This window comes from Cygnus olor, chromosome 6, assembly GCF_009769625.2.
Source record: "Cygnus olor isolate bCygOlo1 chromosome 6, bCygOlo1.pri.v2, whole genome shotgun sequence".
Classification (NCBI taxonomy): Eukaryota; Metazoa; Chordata; class Aves; order Anseriformes; family Anatidae; genus Cygnus; species Cygnus olor.
In genome coordinates this window covers 13,846,291-13,872,812 of record NC_049174.1, presented here as the reverse complement: position 1 = coordinate 13,872,812, position 26,522 = coordinate 13,846,291, and the positions used below count along the sequence as shown (strand labels likewise).

The 26,522-nt window shown below is 38.8% G+C and overlaps 1 protein-coding gene across 3 annotated transcripts in view; it reads left to right on the top strand.

Annotated features, from left to right (window-relative positions):
* The window catches only part of PARD3B (par-3 family cell polarity regulator beta), a 401,278-nt gene that overhangs the window by 110,434 nt on the left and 264,322 nt on the right, over positions 1-26,522 (top strand). For all 3 annotated transcript variants that reach the window (XM_040560832.1, XM_040560833.1, XM_040560834.1), the window contains exons 3-4: positions 9,031-9,202; positions 23,745-23,854. In XM_040560832.1, the coding sequence (XP_040416766.1) occupies positions 9,031-9,202; positions 23,745-23,854 (282 nt within the window). The remainder of the gene's footprint in view (positions 1-9,030; positions 9,203-23,744; positions 23,855-26,522) is intronic.

Sequence of the window (26,522 nt, the reverse complement as noted above, 5' to 3'; positions counted from 1 at the left end):
TGACTGAAATGTATAATATGTAGATCATTCTTTTAAGGAGTATAATGAGCAAGGCAGCAGTAGGATGTCTGTTATGAACTGATTGCTGAAATGAGTAATTGTCACTGAAGGGTTTTTTGTTATTGCCAGAGCTGTGACTGTCTCTGGAAATTTTACTTTTACTTTCATTGTTTTCACAGTAATGGTGCATTAAGATGTCAAGTCAAAATATTTTTTCTAGTCCTTCTGTTCGGATGGTTCATTTGAGAACATATATTTTTGGAACTGCAGTGTTTGGAACCACCACACTTCTTTTAAAGTTTCAGAATGTTTCACAATTTTGTGTTTTATTGGTCTTCTGAGAGAGCATAACTTTATAGAAGGCTTATTCTTCGGTTGTGGTAGACTTCTTAAATTGGTTTGCATGTAAAAATTAATAAATAAAATAGAAAAACAGTTATTTTGAGTGACAGTGGTTGACCTCGCAATATTTTTTGAGTATGGTAACACAAAGCATGCGAACTAGCCAGTTGTTACATAAATTCCAAGGATTTCTATGATGTTCCTGTTGCACTTACATTAAACTACTCTTTTCTTCCCTCTTCTGTTTGTTTTCCCTTTTCCTCTCAGATGTTAGGCATAAAAGTGCCATGATGTTTACGAGCTCATTGTAGGGACGTGGTTACTCTAGGTCAAGGTCAGCTGCAACACACTGCTGCTGCTCAAGCATGTGGGGTCATGACTCTTAGGAAAATGAGGTTACTGCACGAAAGGCAAAATTTTCTCTTTTTTCAGAAGAGTGTGTATGCATTATTACAGTGCACTTGAAACCCACTGGGACTACTGTTTATTGACAGAATTAATAACAACAAACCAGTAGAGACTGATAGCATTAGTTTATCATTACAGGCAGACCTTTCCTCATCAAGGTGACAACCAGTTTTGTAAGCTTACTTTTGCCTTTCTGGAGCCTGACACGTAAACTGTCAGAGGCAGGGCAAATAATGCAGTCTCACTAAACTAGGCATCAGTAAGAATAGGACTCTTGACAGTTGTAAATACCGAAATGTTTTTCTGCACAGACAGAAACACAGTGTGAGAACTGTATGACGTGTGGCAACATCCCAAGATTTATCAAGCCTGTCTACTAACGAAAGTCATCATGTGTGTTGTGCTGTACAGATGGTTTTACACTTCCTGATGGGTTTCATAATTCAAGTATTTTGTGCTTTTTTTTTACTCCCTAAGTTCCATTCTCCCATCCCATAGTGTCCTCTAAAAAGATCAAAGCCGTTTAAAAACAAATAGCTAATTTGTATGCTGTCATTAAGTAATTGTGGCTGAAGCAGAAACTTATTTTTGCCCATTTCATACTGTCAGATCAGCAAGAGCGCAAGGGGAAAAGAGTGGTTTGGTAGTTGGTCTGACTTCTTAATTTTTAACCTAATTGATTTCATAGAAGTTACTCGGGTTTAATGGCAAGGGTCATATCTGTAGACAGGAAGCAGGTTTGCAGAAGGGCCTGTACCTAGTGGCCCAGGTGAAAAATAAGCTGAGCAGGAGTCAGCAGCATGTTTTTGCAGCTACGAAGGTTACATACACATTTAGCAGGCTAGCAGAGGTGTAGCCATCAAGTTGAGGAAAGCAGTTCCTCTACTCTATTCAGTACTTGTGAGACCACAGCTAGGTTGTTGTGTCTGTTTTGTTCTCCTTTGGGCAAGAGAAACATCAGCTTGCTGGAGCAAGCTCAGCACCAGGCCACCAGTACAGTCTGGGGCTGGAACGTGTGGTGTGTGGGGAGAGGGCGAATGAACAAATAGGGAGCATCTTCTTGCTGTCTACAGCTAGTTGACCGTCTGTAGGGAAGACTCCACCTCACTTTTTTGAAAGTCCACAGTGAGGAGACGAGGTAATGGGTGTTAAGTTGCCATGCAGGAGACTGATTAGGTAGGAGAAACATTTCTGTCTCATGAGAGTGTTCAAGCACCACAACAAATTAGCCAAAGACTTGAGAGCTCTGTACCTGGAGATGTGCAGAAGAGAGGCAAGACCCTGAGCAAACTAAGCCAACTTTTAAGTTTGAGCTAAATGACAGCATGGCCCTACTTCCAGTGGAAAAAATGGACCAGGTGATTTCCAGAGGTCCTTTCCAACATAAACTGCTCTGTTTGTCCCACTCACTAGAGTGGAATTTAGTTAAAATATCACAGTTCAAGTGCTTATTTACAACTACACAAATGCAGTCTTTAACAGTAGTTACTACATTTTATAGCACTATTTTAAATGGACTCTCCAAAATTAGCTAGTTCTCTGTAAAGTCTGTACAGGTGGAAGTAGTCAGCTTCAAGGTAACCAGGAAGGAACTAATCATTTGTGAATTTTCAAGTCCTCATTCCATTTGCTTTTTGCTTGGATAGAGGAGGAATGAAAACAAAGGGCATTTGTTATCTAGCAAAACTCAGAAGCTATTTCACATGAAAACATAATGAGTATGACAGGCTACAAATAGCACTGAACATGAATCTTTTACAGAAGAAAGGAAAAATGTCCTTTGGTGTATTTACTTCAATCAACCCTAATAAGGCTTGTTTTATGTGTTTTATGCATCCGCCATCATAATTATAAATCCTTGACATTTTAGCACTAGCATTTATATCTGCCAGGGAAGCTACCCAGAGTCAACCCTCAAGGAATGTCTGTATTGTTACTGTGGATCTCCGTAACAGCTCTCAAGTAGCTACTAAGTGGCTTAAAAAATTACATCTCAGTCATGCTTGAAGGGCTCATCAAACTTTGCCACAAATATCAATGTTAAGTACCCAATCAGCGGCATTGTTTGAAGTACAGCCACGTGGCCCACGGAGGGGTAGGTTGGACAGGAAGAAGAAAGTGGGTAAGGTCTCATCAATCAGGTAGATGTTTTTCTGTGACCTTTCAAAAAAAAAAAAAAAACACAACAATGAACACTGCCTGTTCAGCTACAGTGGAATAACAGAAGATGAGGATATCTTTCAGTTTGATCACACACATGCTGCACAAAAAAAAAAAAACAACACCAGTTAGACTTCCTGAAAAGCATGCACGGACGGGGTTTCTCAGGCATGATATCTTAATAAAGTTTTTCTAACCTTTGCAGACTAGTTGAGGACCTTCCCAAAATAACAATAAATAGCAATGATAGTAAACAAGAAATTACAACAGGCTGTTAAGAAACTCCTGCAAATTTTGGAGAGCACAGCCTCCTGGTGTTTGCACCGTGTGCAGTAGGATTCTGTTCTGGCGACGTTTAGATGATACTCAAAGAAATCTGGACAGAAGGAGTAGGAAAAGTGTCAGGTGGTCTTTGGAAAGAGACTTTGGTGTATATAGTCCTGGCATGTAGGTAAACAAGATGGGATAATCACCATAGCTTTCCTGTAACATATCTATAATTTGTTTTCATACGTAGGTGTGAAGGAAGGCTGCCATATGGTGTGTACATGGGTATTTTTCTTTGACAGCCTTTATTTTAAGTTAAAGGAATTCCAAGACAAGCTATTTTGCAAGAATACCAGTTCAAATACTTATCAGCATATGCCAGAATACCTTGAAAGAACATTGAAGAAAGGCTGTAGAGCTCCACGAAAGTTTTACATTGAAAAAATTAAATAACACTTTTATCCATTTTTGAGGTACCCTAATTACCTTAGTTCTGTCTGTTATACCATTACTAGAGTTCAATCTTTTAACCATTTGAACAGAAGTCTTTCATAAGTAATATGTAAAATCTAATTTTACGTTAATGAATTTGTGGAACTCTGTCAGAAAGACACTGTGGAGGCAGTTTCCACAGTGCCTTTCTGAAGTTTTTTGTTCACATGGATCTTGTCTTTATCTAAAATGTTCTTGTCCCCTTGTGGAGTTATGTGGAAGGTAGAAGTCTATCTGTGAGGGAGAACAACAGCTCCTTTAAAGAACCATGGAAACATTGGTCCTGCTGTTGTGCTCAGACATCACGACACACACATACATGTTACATGGGCGTGCTCTCCATGGCATCCACTGCTGTTAAATGAGGCAGCCAGGTGCAGTTACTGCGGCCTTGTGGCCTGCGATGGGCTGAGGAGCTGGCCACCCAGCCACGTGTTCACGGGAGCTTGCTTTGTGTGGCTGGCAAAGCTGAAGCAGTGTGCAGGCTGAGAGCTGCTTTTCTTCCTGGTTCGGTTCCCTGAGCTGACTCCCAGCGGGTCCAGAAAGTGGCCCCATTTGTGCGAAGGGGTGGCAGGAGGCAGCAGGTGGCAAAGGAGGCAAGACAGGCCAGCACAGCCTCCGCGTAGAGGTCGGATCTTGAACTTAAGATGGCCTCTCAGAAGAGGTAACTTTGCCTTCATCATGTGTTGTTGCTGGTGCTTGAATGTCTTTGAGGGCAGGAAGTTGGCTGACCTGGCCAAACACACAACCTTGTTGAAAGAAATGAAGAAAGAAGAAAAGAAAAAAAATTTTTAAAAAAAAAGGGGGGGGTGGGAATCCCTTCTCCTTTTTGCATTGGCCATATGGAGGCTGTTTTCAGCTGCTGTTGGCTGCAGCCTGCCTCCATCTGTGTGTGTCTGGTGGCTTGCAGGTGCAAACACCTCTGATCTTTTTATTTTCATTTTGAACTTAGCTGTTTGCTGGCATCAACATGTTACATATAGAAACACCCTGTGTCTTTCTATCATTGTCATATATGTGCAGGGATAAATACATAATTAAATCCTAGAGATCCCAAATTCAGGGGTCAGAGAGCAAGGTAACCATGATACTGTGGTGAACTTAATTTTCTGCTGTAGCTTGAGCCATCATTTCTCTGTATGTCATGAGCTTAGTGAAACAGTTGCTGAGCTGTTAATTCACCCCCCTCTGAACAGTTCTTTTGTGGAGATGTGAGTGCTTTGTATGAAAAGTCTTTATTAATTGAAAAAAAAAAAAAATAGATTTTTTCAACATCATTTTATAAGTATCTAATTATCACTCCCATAGGAGTACTGGCTGTCAGAAGTATAGATACAGTTTTAAAAATGTATTAAAAAATACAAGTTTTTGTCTTAAATGAGAATTGAGGTTATGAAGTAGCAGTATCAGGACGGTAAACAAACATGTCTTGAACAAGTGGACAATTTTACTAGCTTTCCTTGTCCATAGTGAGAGAAGAAATAGAAGCTATGAGTGCAGAAAAATTGAGGAAAAATTTCCATCCAACTTACATGAAAAATTCTGTACGTGTTGAGCATTTAACTCTTCCTGGTGCTTTTGAATGCATCATTCTAGCTGTTGAAAGTCGTATCTCATCAATCATGTACTGGTGCTAGCTTATGACTGGGAACTTGTCTTAGGGATTTTATCCTGACAGTAATTGAAAGCTGATTAATTTAATTGCAAGCAAGTTTTTATTTTATCCCTTTTTTCCTAGAACTTTGTGTACATGTGTGGTGTTTGGGATAGGAAAGGAAATAGTGTTGTCTGTTTTGTAATTCAGCACAGAAAAGCTGGTAAAATACACACTCTTTAACCTTATTAACAGTAATCTAGTTGTCAAAAGTGTAGTTTGAAAAGCGGATTAATTGCAAAACCTTTTATTTAAAATGGTGCATAGGACAAGGGAAAGCCAGTTGTTCCAGGACTAACAGGCAAGCGCTGTAAGGCAAGGTTTGTCAAGTAGTGCGCGGTTCTCTGTATCGCTGCCCGTGTGCGCGGCGTGTGACCAATGCCAACATTTCATCTCGCGGGGAGTTTTAAATGCAATGTTGCATCAGTTCTCTGCCTCCCAGTGGGCAGCGATACCCCCGTGTAAAACAGGCTGCTGCTTTGTATTCGGACCCCTTCACTCGGGATCATAATTTTCCTCTTCTCTTATATACCCACCTTTTTTTTTTTTATAGGAGAGTTGATCTTAATTGAATGTGAGTGTTGCTCTATGTGTTTGGGAATAAAGTTGTATGTTTTTTACATAATTTTCTTATACTTTTCTGCAAGTTTCCTAATTGGAATATCAATAAAATATTGAAAGAGTAGTGCCATAGGACACAATTCAAAATTAGAATTTGGCTTTACTAAATTGCATTGTGCTAAGTTTGCCATGCTTAGGTTTAACGAAAATGCTAACAAAATAGCACCATTTGTTATTGCTACCTTATGTTGTGGCTATGTCAATATAAGTAGGGAGGAGTTCAATAACCAAAAATGACAGAAGTGCTAACTTTCGATAATTTATTATCTATGTAGATGGCAGGTTGCAGAAGTCTAACTCCTTTTAATAGATGTTATAACAATATGCAATAAAACTATTTCAGCTGTACAGAAATACATAGATATATTTGACAGTAAAAATTGGTATGTTCTTTAAATAAACTATTTAAAAAAAAAACTGAGATGCTTAAGTACAGCAAGCATATAAAACCACAACAGAGTACGTGCGTAACTTCTGCAGTTCACAAATGTCTAGAGTACTATCTCGATTTGTGTCAAAAAAAATCAGCTGGCCTACTGAACTCTCGGTATTTGTAAATATTGAACTTATATTGCAAATAATGTTATGACAGATTTGTGGGAGACTTCTTAAAGTGTCCCAAAGTTCTTTTCTTCAGGAGGGGTTTAGGTTTACAGTCTATTCCAATTAACAAATTTTCCATACTGGAAACGAGAAGTCAATTACAACAATTATTTTTGAATAGCTGATTTACATAACCTTAATTGTATTCCTTTCCTTTGAAAGGCTGAGGCTGATATTTGTAATGGTTTGATTGATTTGTGGTATATTCATACTGTTAGGATTGCTACTGGTAAGATTCTCCTGCAGCTGTGGTCTTGAGTAGTTCTCTCCTGAATAAACATTTTGGAAAACAAATGGCAATTTTATTTCCGTGGTGAGGAAAGATATCAGATCTTTGTTACCGCTACATTCAGTACTTAAAGTATCTCCTTTCCTCACTCTGTTTAAGTCTAGGTTGCGTTAATTAACTAGTGGTGTGTTCCATACCATTAAGAAATGTTTTCATTTTTTTTTAATCTGTCAAAACAGTGCCTGGCTGTGCAGTACAGTCACTTGAGGAATGACAGCAGTAAGAAGCGCTGATGGACTTCCATAACAGCAGCAACATGGATAGTCATTTTAATAACAAACAAGAGGTACCATGGGTTTCTTGCCATGGTCTCTTGGTGTCTGGCTCCAAATGTGCTTTTTTGGCTGTATGTAGTTGTGAGGCGTAGAGATGGCGTGGCGGCGACTGTGGTGTGAATACCTGGGTAGTTTTCTTGCGATGCAGTAATAAAGTACAAGGAGTGTAGTCTTTGGTACTGAAATTAATGTTTCCCATAAGCTTTGGACAAATAAAAACTAAATTGTGTGCTCTAAGAGCTATTTATTTGGCTGTGGAAAGGAAACAGCTTCCATATGAAAAGGGAGAACCAGTTTTCTACCTAATAATTTAAGGGGTTCTGTGCGCCTCTGAAATATGCATTGGTAAATATGAGCTGACACATTTCTAGCAACCAAATTATAAATGAGAGAAAGACCTGAAAATGTCAGTTTCTTCCTTAGAAGCATCCTTCCTTCAGGATTTTTGTTTGCATTTTTTTCCTTTCCTTTCCCTCTCATACATTCATTTCTTCCCTTAGGCAAATGAGGTCCTTTAAATGTTTGTCTCTTTGTTTCAGTATGCTGCTTATCACAGGATATAATTTTTGACACGTGTCTTGGAAGTGTCAAAGGAGATTTTATCTACTAATATTTTTATAGAGAGAGTATGTATGCGTCCCTCAAAATAACAGAGAGAGGCAGCATAGTAAATCAATCCTTTAGACTTTGTTTCTACATGTGTCTTGACATCGCCTAACCAGGTGTATTAGCTAAGTAAAACTTTGTTAAGTCCTAGGGAGTTCAGAAAAAGCAAAACAAATGGATACCTAAAGGTAAAGATAACTTGTACGTCCTTACTAGGCAAAGTGCTTGTTGTTGTATGGCGGGAGAGCTGTGCCACATAAGGCATTGGGCAGGAAAAGTGCTGCTGCAGTCATCTCCTGCCCCCCTGGAGAGGGCTCTGGGTTGTCAAGTGTCTCATTGGTTGGGAGCAGCCGGTCTTGTAATTTGTGTAGGTTCATTGGGAAGTCATCCTTTTGTCTTTTATCCAGCTCCTGGAACTCTAACAGCAAGCAGCACACATGTCTGAGTCACTTGTTGATGAAGCTGTACCTAATATACGTTATCTGATGACATATGAGTAGGGATCAAGACAAAATTCCTTGCAGGCCAGGCTAGCTGAGGAAAAATGATTTTGGTGGTTTTCATCGTTTTCACACCATCATTAATGTGAGTTTGGATAGCAGACTTTGCAGCTTGTCCGTATTTATTTGTGGCTTTCCTGCTGGCCTGAAGTTGTGAAAGAACTGGTGAGTGAGGCCAGCTTTCAGAAGTAAAGTATCTGGTATAAGCTTGCAGGAGGGAACGGGAAGAGGCTATTGATAGATTTATGGTGGGCGCCTACAAGTGTGCGTGTGTGTGTGTACCTTGCGCTCTTACAGAGGCGTAGGATTGGGGATTAACAGGGCTCCACCCTCTGTCACTGTGCTGGATAGAACTTGTCCTTGGAACATAATTATTATGTAATTATAAATAAAAGCTTTATCTGTGTACTCCATACAGCATCCATGGGTGTGCTACCTCTGCCCACTGTGTCAGTCAGTAGCATTACAATTTTAAAAAATAGAACGCGCTCCCACCCACAAGACTTAAACACTGGTTTGTGTGTTTAAGTATGTTCAACTGTAAATATTTTGGAACATAAGATGCTCCCTAATCATAGCATGCTAATTCTGAGAAAAGCACGCCAGCACAGGGCAGTGCTGAAGCATGTACTCAAGTCATACTGGAGTCCAGATGTATGTGCTTTCCTAAATCTGTATGCTTATGGTTAGCTGTTCTCAAACAAGATTGTTGGTTTTGTACTCCCATAACTGATAATTTTTGCGTTAAAAATATAAGAGAAAATTCGGGGAATACTTTAAATATACAAATGGTGTTTTCTTCTGTTTTGATAGCTGATTGCTGTTTACGATGAGGAAGAACCTCACCGTAAGAGTGATGGCACCAATGGCAGTCTGGCAGACAGAAGTAGCCCAGACCCTTTTGAGGCAGAGGTAGCGGCTCAGTTGGCTGCCTTTCAACCGATTGGGGGTGAGATTGAAGTGACTCCTTCTGCCCTAAAACTGGGTATGTATATCATGCATGTTTATTTTCCAGTTTTAACCAATGTATCACTTTTTTCTTCTTTTCTGTTCGTGATTTGAAGTATTTATAGATTTTTTTAGCACCCGATTATTTGCCTTATGATTCAGTGAAGATAATTGTAATGACAAAAGTTGTGCTTTTGAACATTTGGTGCTGAACTCTGTGCATAGTGAATTTGTACCTGAGCTTTATCTTACTCTGTGTTAAGCCCATCCATATAGCCGGGATCTTTCTTCTTCTTTCTCTGAGCAGGTAAGTTACTGACAATCCTTCATTATAATCTTCTGAGAGCTCAAGAGATGAAACCTATTCACGGTTTTTCTAACAAGAAAATCAGTGGGGAAAAAAATATCATTTTTGTTTAAGAATATCGGTTTAATGAGTGTAAACACCTGTGTGCAAATATACATACATACTTTTTTTTACCTGAGCGTGTCCCATGTTTTGGAGATTCTGGTTGCAAACATTTCATCTCTTTGTTGTGCAACTTCTTCAACGACAGAGTCCTGTTTGCCTATCTGACTTCCAGATGAGCAAATTGTGACTGGGAGAGGTTTCTGTTTAATTCCCTCTTAGATCAGAGCGCACTACATGAGGTGCTGCAGCTCTGGTCCCCTGCATTGCTTCAACATGCCTGGAAGGCCAAGAGTTCAAATGCTGGTTTCAAATTAAAAAGAGAGAGAGCCTTGTAAGTTGGACACAAAGCAGTTTTAATTACTTTCTTGGATTGAGAGTGGGCAAAGCTGTCACCTGGATACTAGATATGGAAACTTTCAAAAACTTACTTAGGGTGAATCCTCTTCCTCTCTGTCTGTAAAGCAGTAGTATACTGACAGCCTTTGGCAAATGAATACTGTTCAAGAGAGACTTGTGTGCATTTCACTAGAGCTCGTTGCCCAATTCACCCTGTATTTCTTGAATATTCTTGGCAGTCTTGTAATGATGTGCAATAAAATTTCTGAATGCAAGTGGGTGGCATAAAGATAGAAAAACTACCTCTAGTTGTGCTACTCATGTTGTTGGTTGTCTGGTTTTACTCATGTTGTCTGGTTTTGATATCAGAAACTGAATGTTCAGTTGCCTGTTTATTTTAATTGCAATCTAAAGGAAAAGGCTGATAAAAGAATGAGCTAAAATAAAACTTCTAATGGAAGTTCATTGGTTGAGGCTGCATAACATAACTTCTGATGGAAGTCTGCTCATTTTTGTCTGTTGTAGAAAGTATTTTAATCCAAGCTGCGTGAAACTTTTTAGATTCAAATTTCTGTTTTAATGGGTCATTTTGGTTCTTTCTATATTCTGGTGAATACAGCAAAATCTCTTTAATGACACAGGAGTTTCTCATATGAAGATATCTTTGGAGAGGCTTATTCTTGTCATAAGAATTAAGTTTTTATCTTCTATGTATCTTCACTGATTTTGATAGCCACGATGTATGGAAAAGTTTGTGGCTAAAGGTCTGATTTTTGAATGGTTTGCCACATTATTTATTGGTTATTTTGGAACAACGTGGTGTAATCCATGTTTTTAGCATGTTTTGGAAAGTAGATGTACTAGTAGTAGTACACTGTTATCCATGTACCTCTGAACTATATTAAAATTTTAAAAAAACAGCTTAAAAGCAGTTTTTCTACTATGCTGTTGAACACAAGCTGAAGGCTGGAGAGAAGAGGAATTTCAGCTTAATGCAATTTTATGTGAAACAGTTAAATGCTAGTACTCTTGAGCTAACCATTAAGCTACCAGATCATTCAGTTTTTGTAGCATTTATGGAATCTCTGCACTATGGAGTCTAGAGGTGAAATACAGCATGCTAAGAGCAGCCAATTCGGCTTCTACTTCATTTTCAGTGCTATACTGATATACATTTGAAATTAAAATGGGTGTTTGTTTCTTAAAATGGAGAGCATAAATATAATCTGTTTGTCTTGATGGTTCTCTTCCAGATTTTCATTTACCTAGTGTAAAATAAAAACAGATTTTCTACCTGTCAGTCTCGTAATCTTGGTCCAGAGTCTGAAATGTAGTTGTTTTCTCTTCTGGACTTTTCATCACCGATAACAGTTCTTTAGACTTAAATTTTGCCTTTATCTTTCCTGTGTAAGTCCCTGTACCTTAAATTAAGTTCCTATATCCATTAGAGGCAAATTGAAATGTATGTGAAGAGATAGGAGAATGTGGTTGCATCAATATCATTGACGCATGAACCACAGTAGTCTGGCTGCCTAATTATTGAATTGATTCAACCTTGCTAGCAGATATAAATACTAATAATTTTTAAAAGCTACCTTTATTTCAGGAGCAAGAATGTGATTAAATATATACATAGTGAGCAAGCACTGGTACTTCACATGGTGAAGCTCTTTCAAGAGCTGTCACGTGTTTGGCCTTTTAGAGTGTATTTTTGCAGAAGGCCTTTAGGGATGATATGTAGGAAATCCATTGTTAAATCAATTGACAGATTGTGGAACCGTTCTGTCTGTTAGTTTCTGTTGGATGTTTTGTGTGCTGTGAAACCAGATACATACTTCTGTGTAGAAACAGTGAACATTTAGTGATCTGCTCAGAGAGTACTTGGAGCCTGATGAAACATGAAGCATGTGAAACAACTAAGTGCTGTCATTCTCAAGCATGAGAGAATCAGCACAGATTTTAGAAAAGGCACTTAAGATACTGCCTTCAAATTGTCTTTTTTTTTTTAATGAATTGTGTATTTGATACAGGTAAGTTAATTGTATGTTATACCTGATCCTAAAGCCCTTACTGGCTAGATAGAGATAGCAATGGTGGGGGAAATATATTTTTATTAGACGATTACTTCTTCCACATTTTTTTTGTGGCGGATATCCTTTGTGTACTGACCACTCTGACTCAGTCTGAAGTCATGGTTTGGATGTCTTTCCCTTAGTGGGTCTGGCAGAGCTGATCCCTACACTGGGATAAGGGCTGTTAACGCTTCCTGGGTGACTTCAGAACTCGGGAAGATATCCTTACTCTCTGTCTCAGTTGGTCTGAAGTGGAGGCATTGAAGTAGGCTTGGAGGCACTGTGAACAGCATATATTTGGTTAGTCCTCTTTCAAGTTGGTGTTGAAATGTTGTGTGGTGGATATGCAGACAGTGCATTTTTAAATAGAGAAATATGTATGATTATGCTTTTTTAATGTTATGAAAACAGATATGAACTGAAACTATTCATTTGACAAAATGTTGCTATTGCTTGTATACAGCATACGTGCTGTTTCAAAGTAGGAAAGATTTTTTCTTATATAAGAGCTATTTTGTTCAACTTAATCTTGCAATGTCAGTTTATTGGCAGAGTGTACTGATGTTTGTCAGTACACTGAGTGTAATTCTCCTCTGCACAATTCAGGGAAAATTAACATTTTGTATTTAATTTTTTTTTTTAAAAAGCATTGTAGAAGCACATGCTCTCTTCTGTGGTTTGAGGCAATACTGTTTATTTCCTTAAGCAAATATAATTTTATTCTTTCTCTGTGCCCAACAGCTGCTCTTACAGCAGTGACATCATGCATTGCTTTGTGCAGTTTGTCACAGGTGTTGTGAGGATGCCACTGGACTTGATGGATTTTTCTCCTCCGTGGCATTTGGTTTAATCTGGTTTTAAAGAATTGTGATGATCAATTAAAGTCTACTTGTGTTCTTAAAACAAATGGCTTCTGTTCTCAGGCAAGCTAAAGGTTTGAAGATAACTTTTCATTTCAGTCAGAGTGCAGGCTTGGTATATTTTGACCTCATGACTTAAGCTTGGTATTACTTAGTTGTCCTTGATTCATGGAAATGAGCTTTGCACCAGCATAGCTGAAGTTTATCTTTATATTGCAGCAAAAACAATACAGTAATATTTTCTATAAAGCATTTATATATATATATATATATACACATATAAAAATACCATGTATTTTTTTTATCTGTTTAGAAAACAAACCAGCCTGCCCTTCCTTTCCCTGTACTCAAAAATTTAGTAGCAGTGTAGGCACTAAATTTATGTGCATAGTAGGTTACCAAAGAGGCTTCCCCTTCTTTCTAATAGCCCCTCTGCCTCTGATTTCCCCAGTGATTTTCTCATCCATTATTCCCCTTGCTTCTACTCCCTTTGCACTTGCTTTAATATATGTTACTTTGGGGTAAGGAATTATTCCCTTGAAAATATGATAGGTAAGGAGAAAAATATTTTCCATCACAAGTTCCACATTTTCCTGAAGTAGCTCTCCAGCCGAAATATTCATTTCTAGCCTTTTATTGCCTCAGGGATGGTTTTGGGGGATGGTGATGAATGGGGCTCAGAATGATGGAATGAATTATATCACAAAACTCTGTACTGCTTTTTGATACTTGTTTATTCAGTGGTTTTCCTAAGATTTTCCTTATTTTACTGCTTTTGCGATGTTGCCGTTTGTGTGATTATTTGTGTATTATTGTGATGCATAGCTAGCTTCAAAGGTAATATTGGTTAAAAACAAACAGAACAACCCACCTAAGTAAGCTAAATATTTGCAACTGGAGGTTTGGAAAGGATATAGTGTAATATCATACTGAATGACTATAGTACAATCTCCATCAGTACGCTCTGGAACTACGCAGTACAAAGGAGTGTGGGGGTGTGCGTGTGTATTCATAAATCTCTGTGGTGCTGCATTACCAGGTAAGAGGCAATATAGTGAAATCTATTTCAGGTTGAAAATGAGCCTACGAAGCTTGGCCGAATGATAGTTGGAAATTATTCAAGGTAAAAATAAGACTTCGAATAAATGTTTTGGGGTAGACAATCATCCTTTTTTTTCTTAAGAAACCAAATTTATATAGTTTTACACAGTCTTGCATTGTTCATTCACCAACAGTTTTGTTAGCTGTTTGCTTTCATATGAATATATTCCAGTATACAGATGAACACATCTTTACAGAAGTTGTCAATAGAAAAATTACAAGTAACAGTTAAATGATTCAGCAAGTTTGCCCATTGCCACGTGGCTCTTTCTCATTGCTTTCTGTTTTTTTTACCCTTCTAAGAGCCTCAGTTGATAGTTAATTTTTTTGGCTCCTTACTTTGAAGTGCCACTTGAGATTCTGATTGTTTCTCAAAGCAGAAATCTAGAATCTCAGCCAAGTGAAAAGGAGAGTTGTGTATTTACTTCTCCTGAATGTATCTGGCAAAAGCTGCACCTTCCTCCCAATATGTTGCACAGTTTTCCCATAGACACAGGGGCTGCTGATTTGTGTTTTTTCTTCGTAACTCACTACTTCATTACAGCGAAGTCAGTTTACTATAGGCATTAAGTAAAAGTAAAATGTTGTGCTCACTAGATTTGAAATGAGGATGAATGTTGTACAGTATTTCTGGTCAACTGTTTTTAGCCTTCCAGCTAAAATGGAAAAATGACCTTTCGATGATTGTGTCCGTTCTTAACTCTCCTATAGAAACAGCCATCTTACTGTTTTAAATACTAGGTTGGATTAAGAGGGAATGATGATTCAGTTTCCTCACCACCTAAAAACTAGGAGTACCAAACAAAATGATCATTCAACAGATTAAAAAGAAAAACATCCCCAAGGTACCTCTTTTGTGAAGCGTTCAGCTAAATTCTGTAATTCAGTGTTATGGGCCAAAAATCAACGAGGTGAAGTGGAATTAGACAAATTCACAGGAAGTGGCTCATTGGAGACTTAACATACGGTAGACTGGATGCTGCTCTGATTTGGAAGTCTTTCAACCATTTATTTATGCAAGCTGGTAGCATACGCCACTTTGTCCTGGCTGTTATGCCCCCTCGCTGGGTATTTGCTGCTGACCACAGTGAGGTGTGGGATAATGGGCTGGCCGGGTGCTAGGTCACACTGGGTGTAGCTCATCTACGTGTGTTCTTGTCGCTCCTTGAAACCTCACCAGACACCTTGAGTTGCAAAAGTTTCGCTATTTTATCGTAATGTCTTCTTTTAAACTGGCAGGAATAAGTTTGACATTTGAGGCTAAAATTGGTTTACCATCACCAGAATACAATATAATCATAATAGGAATTACTTTCAAGGAAAGATTAAAAAAAAAAAAAAAGAAATCTTAATTTAGATCACATATAAATATATATCATATATGTAGAGCACAAGCCATATTTACGTATTACAGAAAAGTATATTAATGCCTTAAATTGTTATACTCCTTTCAAATACCATTAAGATATTCAAAAATATATTTCAGTGTTCCACTGCCAGCAATAAAATGCTACCGAAGTGATATTCAGGCTGTACAATTTAGCTGCCAAAGTTTTTAAAGAAAGTCAAGCCATTGAACTGTGGAAAAGTCACTGCCTAAGCACCTGTAACTGATGCTAGCTGAAGTGCTAAACCAGCTTTTGGCAGCATGGCCTCTTTTGCAGGTGCAGAGAATATTTTCTTTGTGTCAGTTTATTCAACTAGTACAGTTCATTAAGTATTTCATTTGAAGTTGAGAAATGGGTTGGGAATTGAAATAGAAGAAATGCTTATTTTCACCTTTCAATCTGTGAATAAAAATGAGGTGTGAGAGCCTGAGATCTATTAGCTTTAAAATCTTGTAGGATATATTAGCCTATAATGATTGATTTAAATTCAGATAATATGCTGTTTAAAAAAGCCAGTCTGTTTAGTAAGATGAATGCTTTTTGCTGTGTCCAGCAAGTTGGAAGACTAACAAGAAACCATTTTTATTGGTGTTTTTAAGAATATGTAAAGTTTAGTTTCCGTTTACATGTGAATGCTATTTGGAAGGGATTACTTTAAAAAAAAAAAAAAAAGAAGAAGAAAGGAAACCAAGTCAGGTGTGCTTAGGGAAGTTCTAATATAACAGAAAATAGATTTTTTGTTGTTGTTTCAAATGATAAAAGGCACAAAATGATTGCAGCTGCTCTGATTTTTAATCCCTGTGCCCAAAGCAGGGAGCAGGAGGGTGTGGATCAGCCAGAGGGTGCCTGATGCTGCTGTGGGTCAGACGGGGCTTCACCAGAGAAGAGCAAGAGGAGCCGGGCCAGTAGCGGCGAGCGCTGGCTCTTGTCAGCAGTGCCACTCTGCTCTCACAAAGCTCATCAGTCGGCCCAGTGAGGATTAGAGTCGTGAGTTTTGCTAGAATCCAGGCTGGCAAAACCCACCTGCTGCGGGCAATGTGATTGATCCCTGTGCTGGGCGATGCTGCTGCGGCTCCCTCTGCTCTTCCCTGTCTTGTGCCAGTTGTTTCATGAGGCACCATTTCTCATAATGGCAGCACCAACGAAATGTCCTTCAACTATAGGAACAGTTCTTGTGTTTTGTAAATAAAATCTGACTTAATGTTTTCCATCGTGTGCAAACAGGGAAAAGCATTCCGTTGAAATTCATGGCACCCAAGTCCACCCCAGAACATCTGTTTTTATAGCCTTTACTGGGTTTTACTTGCAGTTGGTTGCTTTTGTTTTCCTTTGTAAGAAAAAGTAGTCTTTCTTTAGAGTGATGGGGAAATACCTTGTTCTGCATTTGTAGATTTAAGTCAGTTGTCTCGCTGTTACATCACCCTAGTTTGTTAATCTAATCTTTTATCCATGGGAATTTAAAAAATGCAGTATGCACTTCAGGCAGAACTGATAGCTGTAGATCTTCAATTTTGTTGCTGTTACGAGCAATTTGAGTTAGTTTTAAACATAGAAGTCACACTGTCAGAGCATTATCCGATTAATAATAATTATAAAAAGTGGTGCTGTCCTGTCACAAAGTAGAATGCATAAGGTAATGTCAGGTACACTTTAAGTACATGGCAGAACCGTTACGTGGTGCCTCAGGTGGTGGTAAGCAATAAATCTGAGGGTGACCGAATTTCCTCAGGCTGATGACTTAGAGCTCTCAAAAAGCCCTGACCGGCAGAGCTGTCTGCACGCCTGCTAATGTGAAATGTCTCTGACAAAGAGAAGAAAAATGGTCATATATTAATGACCTTTCCTGTATTTAAGTATAAATTACTATCCTGCTCGTAATGTTGTGTTGTGAGTTCCTGAATTGTTTGGCAGGACCAGTTTAAAAGTCGTTCTGACTCTCCGCTTAAGCTGTTGTGTGGCAGTGGTCAGCACGTCGGGGATCCTCCAGCCCATAGCTGTCTGTGTTGAAGGGCAATTTCACACGTGTGTATGGATGTACCACTTACGGTGTTTTGCTTCAAAGCTGGCTTGAAATTTTGTTGAGATTTGCTCAAAAGGAGCTCTAAAAATATTTTGACACACATACAGGTGTGGGAAAGTAATTTGTCTGTCCGTCCTGGCGAGTGTAATGCGGAAGCAGGCAGAAGAGTAATTGTCATTTGTATGGCCTTTAGCACCTGACAGTTTGATCCACATGTGATGGACAGCATTTTTCCCACCCTAATCAGTATTTTTATATGCAGGAGCAGAATTTAAAATTATGACTTTAACTGTGTGGGTGATTGATTGTAAGTCTCTTTCTACCCACTTACGGTATTCCATCCAAGTGTATCCTTAGTTCTTCTCAAACATAGCTCTTCCCTGCTGAGTGGCTAAAGCAAACAGACCTCGCAATATTTTTGGGAGTTGCAATGGATGCAGTTATACACATGTGCATGTATTGCCTATGTTCCTCAATCTGGCAGCCTACCCAAAAGCCACCTCAGTGTGTTTGCACCCAAAACCATGACAAAATCAATTTTTAATATGTAATTTAGACTGCATTATAGATAGCACAGCCTACAGAAAATGCTAGTGGGTGAAAAACTCTGGTCGTCTTCATCGGTTTTCTGAATTTGGCCTTGTGACAGCAGCCTGCAGCCTGAATCCCAGAGAATAAAAGGGTTTCAGCCAGATGTAAATTGTGCTTTCCTGGGCAAGGAGACTTGAAAGCAAAAGAAAACTAAGGAAGGATTGGAATTGTCCTGTTTGCATTTCTGGTCACTCCGGGTGATACTTAGCTATCTAAATGTAGGCATCAATTTGCTGCCAGAACTCAGAGCCTAGAGACCCTGAAGAGTTTAGGGGGACCCTGGGAGGGACGGCTGCAGCTCCGGACACCCCCAACCACGTCGGGGTCCTGAAATCCAAACTTTGTGCTATTTGTCTGAGGTTGCCCGGTGTTCCTAAACCCAGAATTAGGCAGCCATCTTCTAACCTGAAATGCTGATTTTTTTTTTGATCCACTGAAGGGTGTAAATGCTGTGAAGTAAGGCAGAAGGCACTCCTGTTCAGGGTAGGTGTTAACATCTCTGTACAGCTTCTTAGTAAAATTAAAAACAAAATAAAATAAGAAAATAGGATTACATCTGGCATAGAGATGCTTCTTTTGCCATTGTGTTGATGCAAGCTTTCAGTTTTTAATTGTGCACAAATGGCAGAACTTCTCTTCTGTTTTTTCTAATGTAACCAATTTAAGTCTAAGTGTGGTTTCTACCATATGCTTGTTTCAACCGTATTTGCAGTTAAAAAAAAATATTTCCAAAACATAAGAGTTCAGGGAAAATACACTGTTAACCATGAATCTGTGTAGATACTAATCTTTGAAGGTGATGCTAGCAAAAGGAAAAAGGATTGCTCTGCATGGCTTAAAGCTCAGTGGTGCAGAGATTTGCTTAAGGAAGGGAAAGTGTAGGACTTTCTCCTCAGCTCTGTCAGAGAGGATTCATTGTGAGTAAGGCTGCCCATGCACACGCAGAATGTGCTGTGGTACTGTGATAGAAGGTACCCTGCAAATTTTGAAAAGGGGGGAAATGTCCCCTGAAGTAATTGAGGTTAAAAGCTGTTGTCATGAGAATAAAATTTTAATTTGGCTCATGTGTTTGAATCTCCGCTGTCTGCAACTTACTGCTGCAATGCAGCAAGATGAGGATAACTAGTTTTTTAAACCAAGTTCCAAAGTTTAAAGTACAAAGTGCTGCTCTGCAATAAAACAGCAGTGCTTATAAATAGCGTGTCTGTATGATCAACTTGGTATGCAGAAAGGAGCGTGTTTTCTGTGTTTCATCGTTCAGGGAAAAGAAATACTTTTTCTGTCTTAGCCCACAATGGTTATTATAAATGTTCAGCCCAAACGCCAGAGCATGGGTAGAATACTGCAGAAACGCAATACAACAAAAGGAAAGCAATAAGGAAAAGAAAACATTGTTTCTTGACAAAAGAAAGCAGATGGGAGTATCTCCTAAGTAAACTTCTCTGTAGTGTCTATAATAAATGGTATGAGTGATGGTTTTCCATTACCTTTAGCTCATGTCTAAGGAGGACAGTGACAAACAAATTAAAGGTATGTGTATGGTAGGCATGGGCCATGTGTGTGGTGCGTGTTGTCAGGGTGCTTATCTATGTGTGCAGTTTGTTATTCACTATACAAATCTTGTGGCAAATGTTAGTACTGCTTCTGTCACAGTGCAGCATTGCATGCCCAGCCAATGGTGTGAGCTGGAATTGCATAGGAGTTGAATTGTACATTTTTGATTAAGGTCCCCTCCAGTGACCTTCCTGAAAAGACTTCTTTAGGGTAACACATAGAAGGTAAATGCAACTTTTGCTCCCATGCTATGCTTTGGGCTTTCAGGTTAATAGCCAGTTACTGTGTTTTTATGGGACTCCTGAAAGAATAACCAAATCAGTGTCTGCTTTTGTCCTAGCTTAATTTAATTGCAAGAATCAACTCTTTTTTTTTTTTATAAATTGGGCCGTGATTAAATATTTCTCACGGTATGTTGGTTATGGTTCTGTGGTCTTTTACTGAATTGGAAAGAAGTTTCTCATGGTCACTGCTGGTGACTGATGTTGCAGAATGGGTATGGCGCTGAACTGGTTTTGGAAGCATGTGAGGGTATTTTAAAGGCTTATTATTTTACACCGTGTATTTATTTCCTGTCTTCTAGTTGACTGCAGGGATTTATTTTTTTTAAACTGAGTTACTCTTCATTTCTCCCCATGGGAGAAGGAAGAAATGAGAAGAGTGGTCGGGATGATGGCTTTGAGAGTATAAGCAGCACTGTATTTGAATTTGGTATATGGCTTATTCAGTTGTGAAAGCTAAAAATAAAATGCCAATGCAACTGGCTTTCTGGTAGTTCAGCAAGAGCATTTCTCTGCAGAGTTCATGTTTATATGAAAAGGATTTGGAGATTATATTATGCTGAATGATACAAGTGTCTCAAGATCTGTTTTCAAACAGCTGTATTGAAGAATGACTAAAAATTGGATGCAGGTCACCAGACACCCTTTGTTCATACAGGGAAAGAATGATTTTAAAGAGTAAGTATTTATTGTACTGAAGAAGTATCTTAAAATCCAACGCTTTTTGGCTTTAGCTTTTATATGCAAATAGTAAAATGTTTGTATATCTAACTAAACTGGAACTGCTAAATGGGACTGCTAATGTACAGCTGGACATTATTTGATTAACCTAAAGCTGAGGTATTGGTTTGAGGTTGTTTTTTTTGTTAGTACAGTGTGATGGAATCACTTGCTGTATGGGTGTTTGACTTACCCTAATAAAAAACTGAGTACATAATTACATTGATGCTTATAGTTTTTAAAATGTTTTATTAAATACAGGTCTGCTCTTTCTCTGTATGAGCACTACTCACCACAGAAGGGGGAAGGTATCTATAATGCTCAGTGACACTGCTGATATATGGTAATCATACTTTGCTATACTGATATTAAAGTCACTGTTGTACCACTAAATAATCCATCCTGAAAGGCAAAGATGTGATGAATTACACACAAAAGAACAACATACTGCTTTTGCTGAGATTTGGAATGAGTCACATGTTAACAGGGCAAAACTGGCGTACTTAGGAAGACACACGGCCCAAAAACCTAAAGCTGTCTAACAGCACTGTAAGAAAAAGCAAAGTCATGCTGGGCAACATTTTGCATATAAGGAGAGGCAAGGCTGTATAAAATAATATTGAATTGGTGAAGAGTTTTTTTTTTTTTTTTTAATGGTGAACTGGAACATGGAAATCGTGAGGAACAAACTGGAGTTTGCAGATGAGTGCTGTTGGCCCATGTCTGTATTTTCATGGGCAAGGAACTGATCAATTGCCTTGTTTTGTGGAACCTCTGCCACTGGTGAAGCAGCCCTGGCTTGAAAGGAAGGAGGGGAGGAATAGAGGGGAGCTTCACTGAACCCCATCTGAGGGGATAGCAGGATTGCAAGCAGTGCACCAGGAGTGGAGTTAGAGGGGTCCAGAGTTGTGCATGGGGTTTGTGTCCAGGGAAGCCATTTGTTTAGCTGAACATTATGCAGAAAATGTTATTCTAAGTATTGAAGTCAGAAAATGAATAATGGCATTAAATTGCATGTGTAATTAAAATATTGGTTAAAGATGTTATTCATCTCTGGTGTGTATTGTAGAAGAGAGTTCTTAAAATTTGACCACCTAAATTTGGAAGGATGGAGCCATTTTAGAATAGAAATAGACATTTGTATGCGTTTGCAGTGTTGGGCCCAGAAGGATAAAGTGCCAGCAACTAGACAGAGCTCGGGCTTTGATAAGGAAGGAGGAGAAAAAAAATCCTCATCTGTAAAGAGGCCATTAAAGAGGCTTCTGGGTTTTAGTCGTTTTAAGGACCAATTCAAGCTGGGCCTTCAACACTTATCACATGGGCTTAGAGGGAAAGCAAACCATGTGAAGAGGAGCAACATTTGAGTTGAGGGATTTGGTTTCCTTTTGACTACTGACAACTTTGGACAATCGCACAAAATGGCCATTTCTTGTGATTGGTCTGTTTCACCAGAAGATTCTGAAGAAAATGTGCGTAACTTGTGATACCAAGACGAAGATCACCCAGACCAGAAAAACATTTTCACCTTCTGATTTTTGAGCATTCCTGCAATACTAGGATACAAATTTAAGGCTGTTTTGCTTTTCTTATTGATTTCCTGCATAAGTGGAGATCAGAGAAATTGCCTGGGTATAAAAACTGTTGCTTACCGTGAGGAAGGGCAAGAACATTAGTTTTTCTGGTCATTCCTCAGCATCAGGTGCCTGGATTTCTTACAGTTGTAACTACAGTGAAGACAAAAATTTTGCTGAGGTTGAATGTAGTACAGTTGCTCCAGCATGGTTAAGTGCCTCTCTAATGAGGAAACTTTATTGCATGTTCAAACTTCTATTATAGATCCAGTGATTATGGCTGCCATCAGTCCCAGCCACTATATTTAATATTATAACTGTCAGTTATAGTCTTGTTTTCACTCGCAAATTTGAAAAATTGTCTGAGAACAATGTTCTCTGCACTTTTTATTCGCCTAGGGACAAATTATTTTGGAGGGACTTGGAAAAAAGGCATTTTTTGTTTAATTTTGGATAACATGCGAGTTTCCTTTGTCATATTACTAAAGGTGTTTTCCCTCTCTCCCCACCTGGAGTTTTTTCAGGGAGTGTTTTATGGCACCAGTGTGTTCTGGTAATGGGACAGCTGTGTCACCAGGAGCTGCTGACTGATCTTTGGGGTTGCTCCCAGGCAGCACACAAATAGGCACAAGTAGCTGGTGAGTCTAATTGGAAATGCCTGCAAGGGGAAGCTGTTTAGTGTGTGGCTTCTCCAGAACAACTGCCTGCCGCTGTTCCCAGGGAATCCTGGCAGTCAGCAGTGGGAGGCAGATCTGCTCTGAATAAAACTTCTTCCCACTCTCCTCTTGATACCCTTGATATCCTCTGCAGAGCCAGCTCAAGCCGTAGATGCGAAGTGAAATTGGCATAGGGAGTTATCCACTCGTCCTTCAGCTGCCCTTCAACCCAAAAACCAGTGCCTGGTCTGTCATTTACATGCGTTAGTTTGGGAAGGCAAAGTAGTAATACTGCTACTTTGTAGTAGTGCAAGAGACAAGTGCATCTTGTGACCTCATGGAAATAAAATTTATGACCGTATGTATTGTCATAGCATTGTTTTCAAAGTGACTTTCCATACAGGCTGAATATGGGCTTGTATAATTGGTATGGGAGAGAGCAGCAGTTGCTCAGTGTGGCTTCTGGAAGGAAGAAAGTAAGGACCGGTTGAACTGAGACTGTGAGCCCCTAGTTTGCAGGGCCTAATGCAAAACTGCACAATGAGAGCTGTCCTTAGCGTGGAGTGAAAAGCTTTAGAGTCTGTTCTGGTCTGGTGAAATAGCCACTGCCAGTTGTAGAAACTAGCAATGCTATTGCAGTTCTTGGTGTTTGCAGTCATTCTTGATATCAAGTGTATGGTTTCTGTCTCAGAACTTGATAATACGTGTGGCTACCCATAACTGCAAATCTTTGTTTTTTCCAAGAACGTGTGTTTTTCTCCTGTTTGACAGCAGTTTTTATGTAATTTATCAGGTCACGGATAAAAATCTGTATAACAGAGCTTGAAATCATCTAATGTCTGTAGTTCAGCACATCCTAAATAGCACAATTCCATCAAATCCAGTAATTCACCAGATGGGTATTGGCACAGGGAAGCTTGTATTTGACCACTGTACTCCTCTCTATTAAACTACATGGAGCTCTTCCTTGTTTTCCTGCAGTACTGTTGACCTGTTGCTGTTCATTTTTTTTCTCAGGCATGCCGCTTCTGGTACGAAGGAGCAGTGATCCAGCTTTGGGCCCCCCTGCTGACTTTCACCCAAGTGCTTCTCATCCCAGTGACCACAGTCTCAAACATGTTGCAGCAGTAAGTGTCCACTTAACTCATCTTTTTATTAGGGCAAAAACTGTTCTTACCTGTTGGTACGCAGCTGTCTTATAAGCTAAATGTGTTTGGATCTGAAGCATCATACTCGTTTTCTGTGAAGGAGAGAATTTCCTCTGCATAAAATGGGTGATATAGTCATTTAGATGATACAGTCAATTAACAGTAGTTCACTTTTCTCAGTACAGTATTTACATAAAGCTTAATAGCGACATAAGACACCATTGTGCTTTTAGTAATTGTTTCTTTGTTTGGCATTTTATTGTCCAGTTTGTCATTGCTTAGTGGGGAAAAAATGTACTTACTTTTAATATGCATCACCAGTCTTGAACCTTTTTATGCTTCCCTTGCCTTTTCCATGACATTTTTGCCTTCCTTTGATGTGCTGCTACTATCCTGCATGGTCTCTTCTTTCTCTTACGTCTGTTTTACAACCTTGCTCTTCCCTTCTGAGGACAAACTCAGGTGCAAAATTGTCACTGGTAAGTATGGAAGCAAACCCATAATTGGTGGGGATGCAGTAACTCTTAATTGGACATTATTGCAGGCTGTTTCTGATCTTCTGAAAGTGATACTGTGTTGGTGACACTTAGGCCACATTCTTTACTTTGCATTTTTAAGGCCTGAAGCTTTGTGTTTGCATATGGGAAAGGCGTTCCTTTACTACATGCAGAAACGTGAAATTCTGTTGAATCTGTTAATGTGTCAGCGGGGATACATATGTGTATCAAGCAGAACAGAGCTTTTTGGTAGATTTGATATTTGCCTAGAAAGCTCTGCTGGGTCTGCTTCTGCACTGCTTTATGCCAAATGAACAGTGGTTTAATTGTTGCAGATGCACCTGCATATTCTTTCCTTGTGAAACATCTGGCTTTTCCCCTTTACCTTCCCTGATTCGGTCCCTGTCCCCACTTGTTGGAACTGATCTGTATCATTCCTACTTCCACACGCCCAAACAAAAAGGAAAAAGCAAAACCTCAGCTTCCTCATTTGGTATGGGGAGATGTTTCAGCCTTGATAATAGTTTGTTAATGCTGTGAAAATCCACAAACAGCTGTATTGGCACATTGGGGAGCAGCAGGAGTGAACTAAAAAACTAACTAATGCTGGAGGTGGGAACCAGTTCAGCTGAAGATCTTGCATTTAAGACCATATATTCCGTTAGTTTCACAAGAATGAGGTAAGTTTTTTTTAAAAAAAAAAAAAAAAAAAAGTCAGGTGACTTGCATCTAAATGATGTTTCATGGGTCTCAGTGTTGACTGGAATTCAGAAGACCAACACAGGGTTTTAGTCAACTGTTCATTTTTTCTCTTTGGTCAGCTTTGGGCACATCCAAATGTCTAGTGTGCATCCTGTTTTACAGTGTCTTCTGTTATTTGCAGAGTGGTGCAATTTAAAAATGCTCTTGACTCTCCAAGTACATTATGGTGTTTTAGGGGCTTCACTTAAACAATGTGCTGTGTCATTTGTCAGAGAGGTAAGAGGTTTTTCTTGAGGTGTATGCTGCCAGTGCTTACATATTCAAGAAATACTGGCTTAGTCTGATAAATTGAAGTACAAAGAACAATTCTGTAATGTTGCAAAAAAGTTTGCAAAGTTGAGAAATCTGTCAAGTGAGCAGATTAGTGTTGATTCTGTTATTTCATAACTAGAACAAAAAACAAAATGGTGAAATTGTTTCATTCCAGAAAGTATTTTATGTTATGTTGTTGACTATCACGGAGAGAAAGGTTTTTTTGTGTTTTGTTTTAGTTGGTTTTTAATATTATCAGCCATAAGTCCTTTTAATGCAATTATATGGGGACTCCAGTTGTATCTGGAGGCTGAAGGCTCACACTGCTTTACTGAGTTGTATCAGTACACAAGACTTCTCTAGGCCTAAAGGAAACCTCTGTGCCTAAAATACAGAGCATCTCTCTGTCAGCTGTAGGGTTAACAGCAAAAGCTGGACAGCTAACAAGAGTGAGGAAGGTTCTCAGATTTTGAAATGTTGCGTAAGTGGGGAAAAAAAGTCCCAGAAGGTTGAAAGTTTTTATTGTTAAAATGAAAATCTGTTACAGCAAAACACATTACACCAGCTCTTATTTTTGCAACAGTACTATTTCTAAAACTCTCATCGTCAATCATACTGAAATATGCTTTGGCATAATGTATTGGGAAGCATAAAAAGCTTAAATAACTTAAATTAAGTACAGATTGTTTTAAAACACAAGGAAGAATTGATATTTGACAAATGAAAAAACATGGCACAAACAATGCTGCATTTTGAACATAGCTGTGCTCTTTCACACAAGCTTTAAAAGAGTATTCAGAGATTTTCTTTTGTTCTGTATATTGCAGCTGAAAAATTAAAGCTATTATTACATTTTCTTTGCCACATGTTTTTTTCTAATTAAGCTGCTTGTGAACATTCATATGCAAGTTGGAAGAATCAGAACTATGGGTAAACTACCTTCAGTATACACAGTAAAAACTACGTATTTGTATTATTTATGCCATAGCTATCTTAGTTTCAAATATAAAATTATATCTGTGTTCTATAATTCACTTAATTGTTCTTGGCACTTTGGGCGTTTTGGTGTTTGATACTACAGAACTGTTAGTTTGGTGTTACGTAGAAATGCTCTTGGTTATGCTGTCTTACACGAT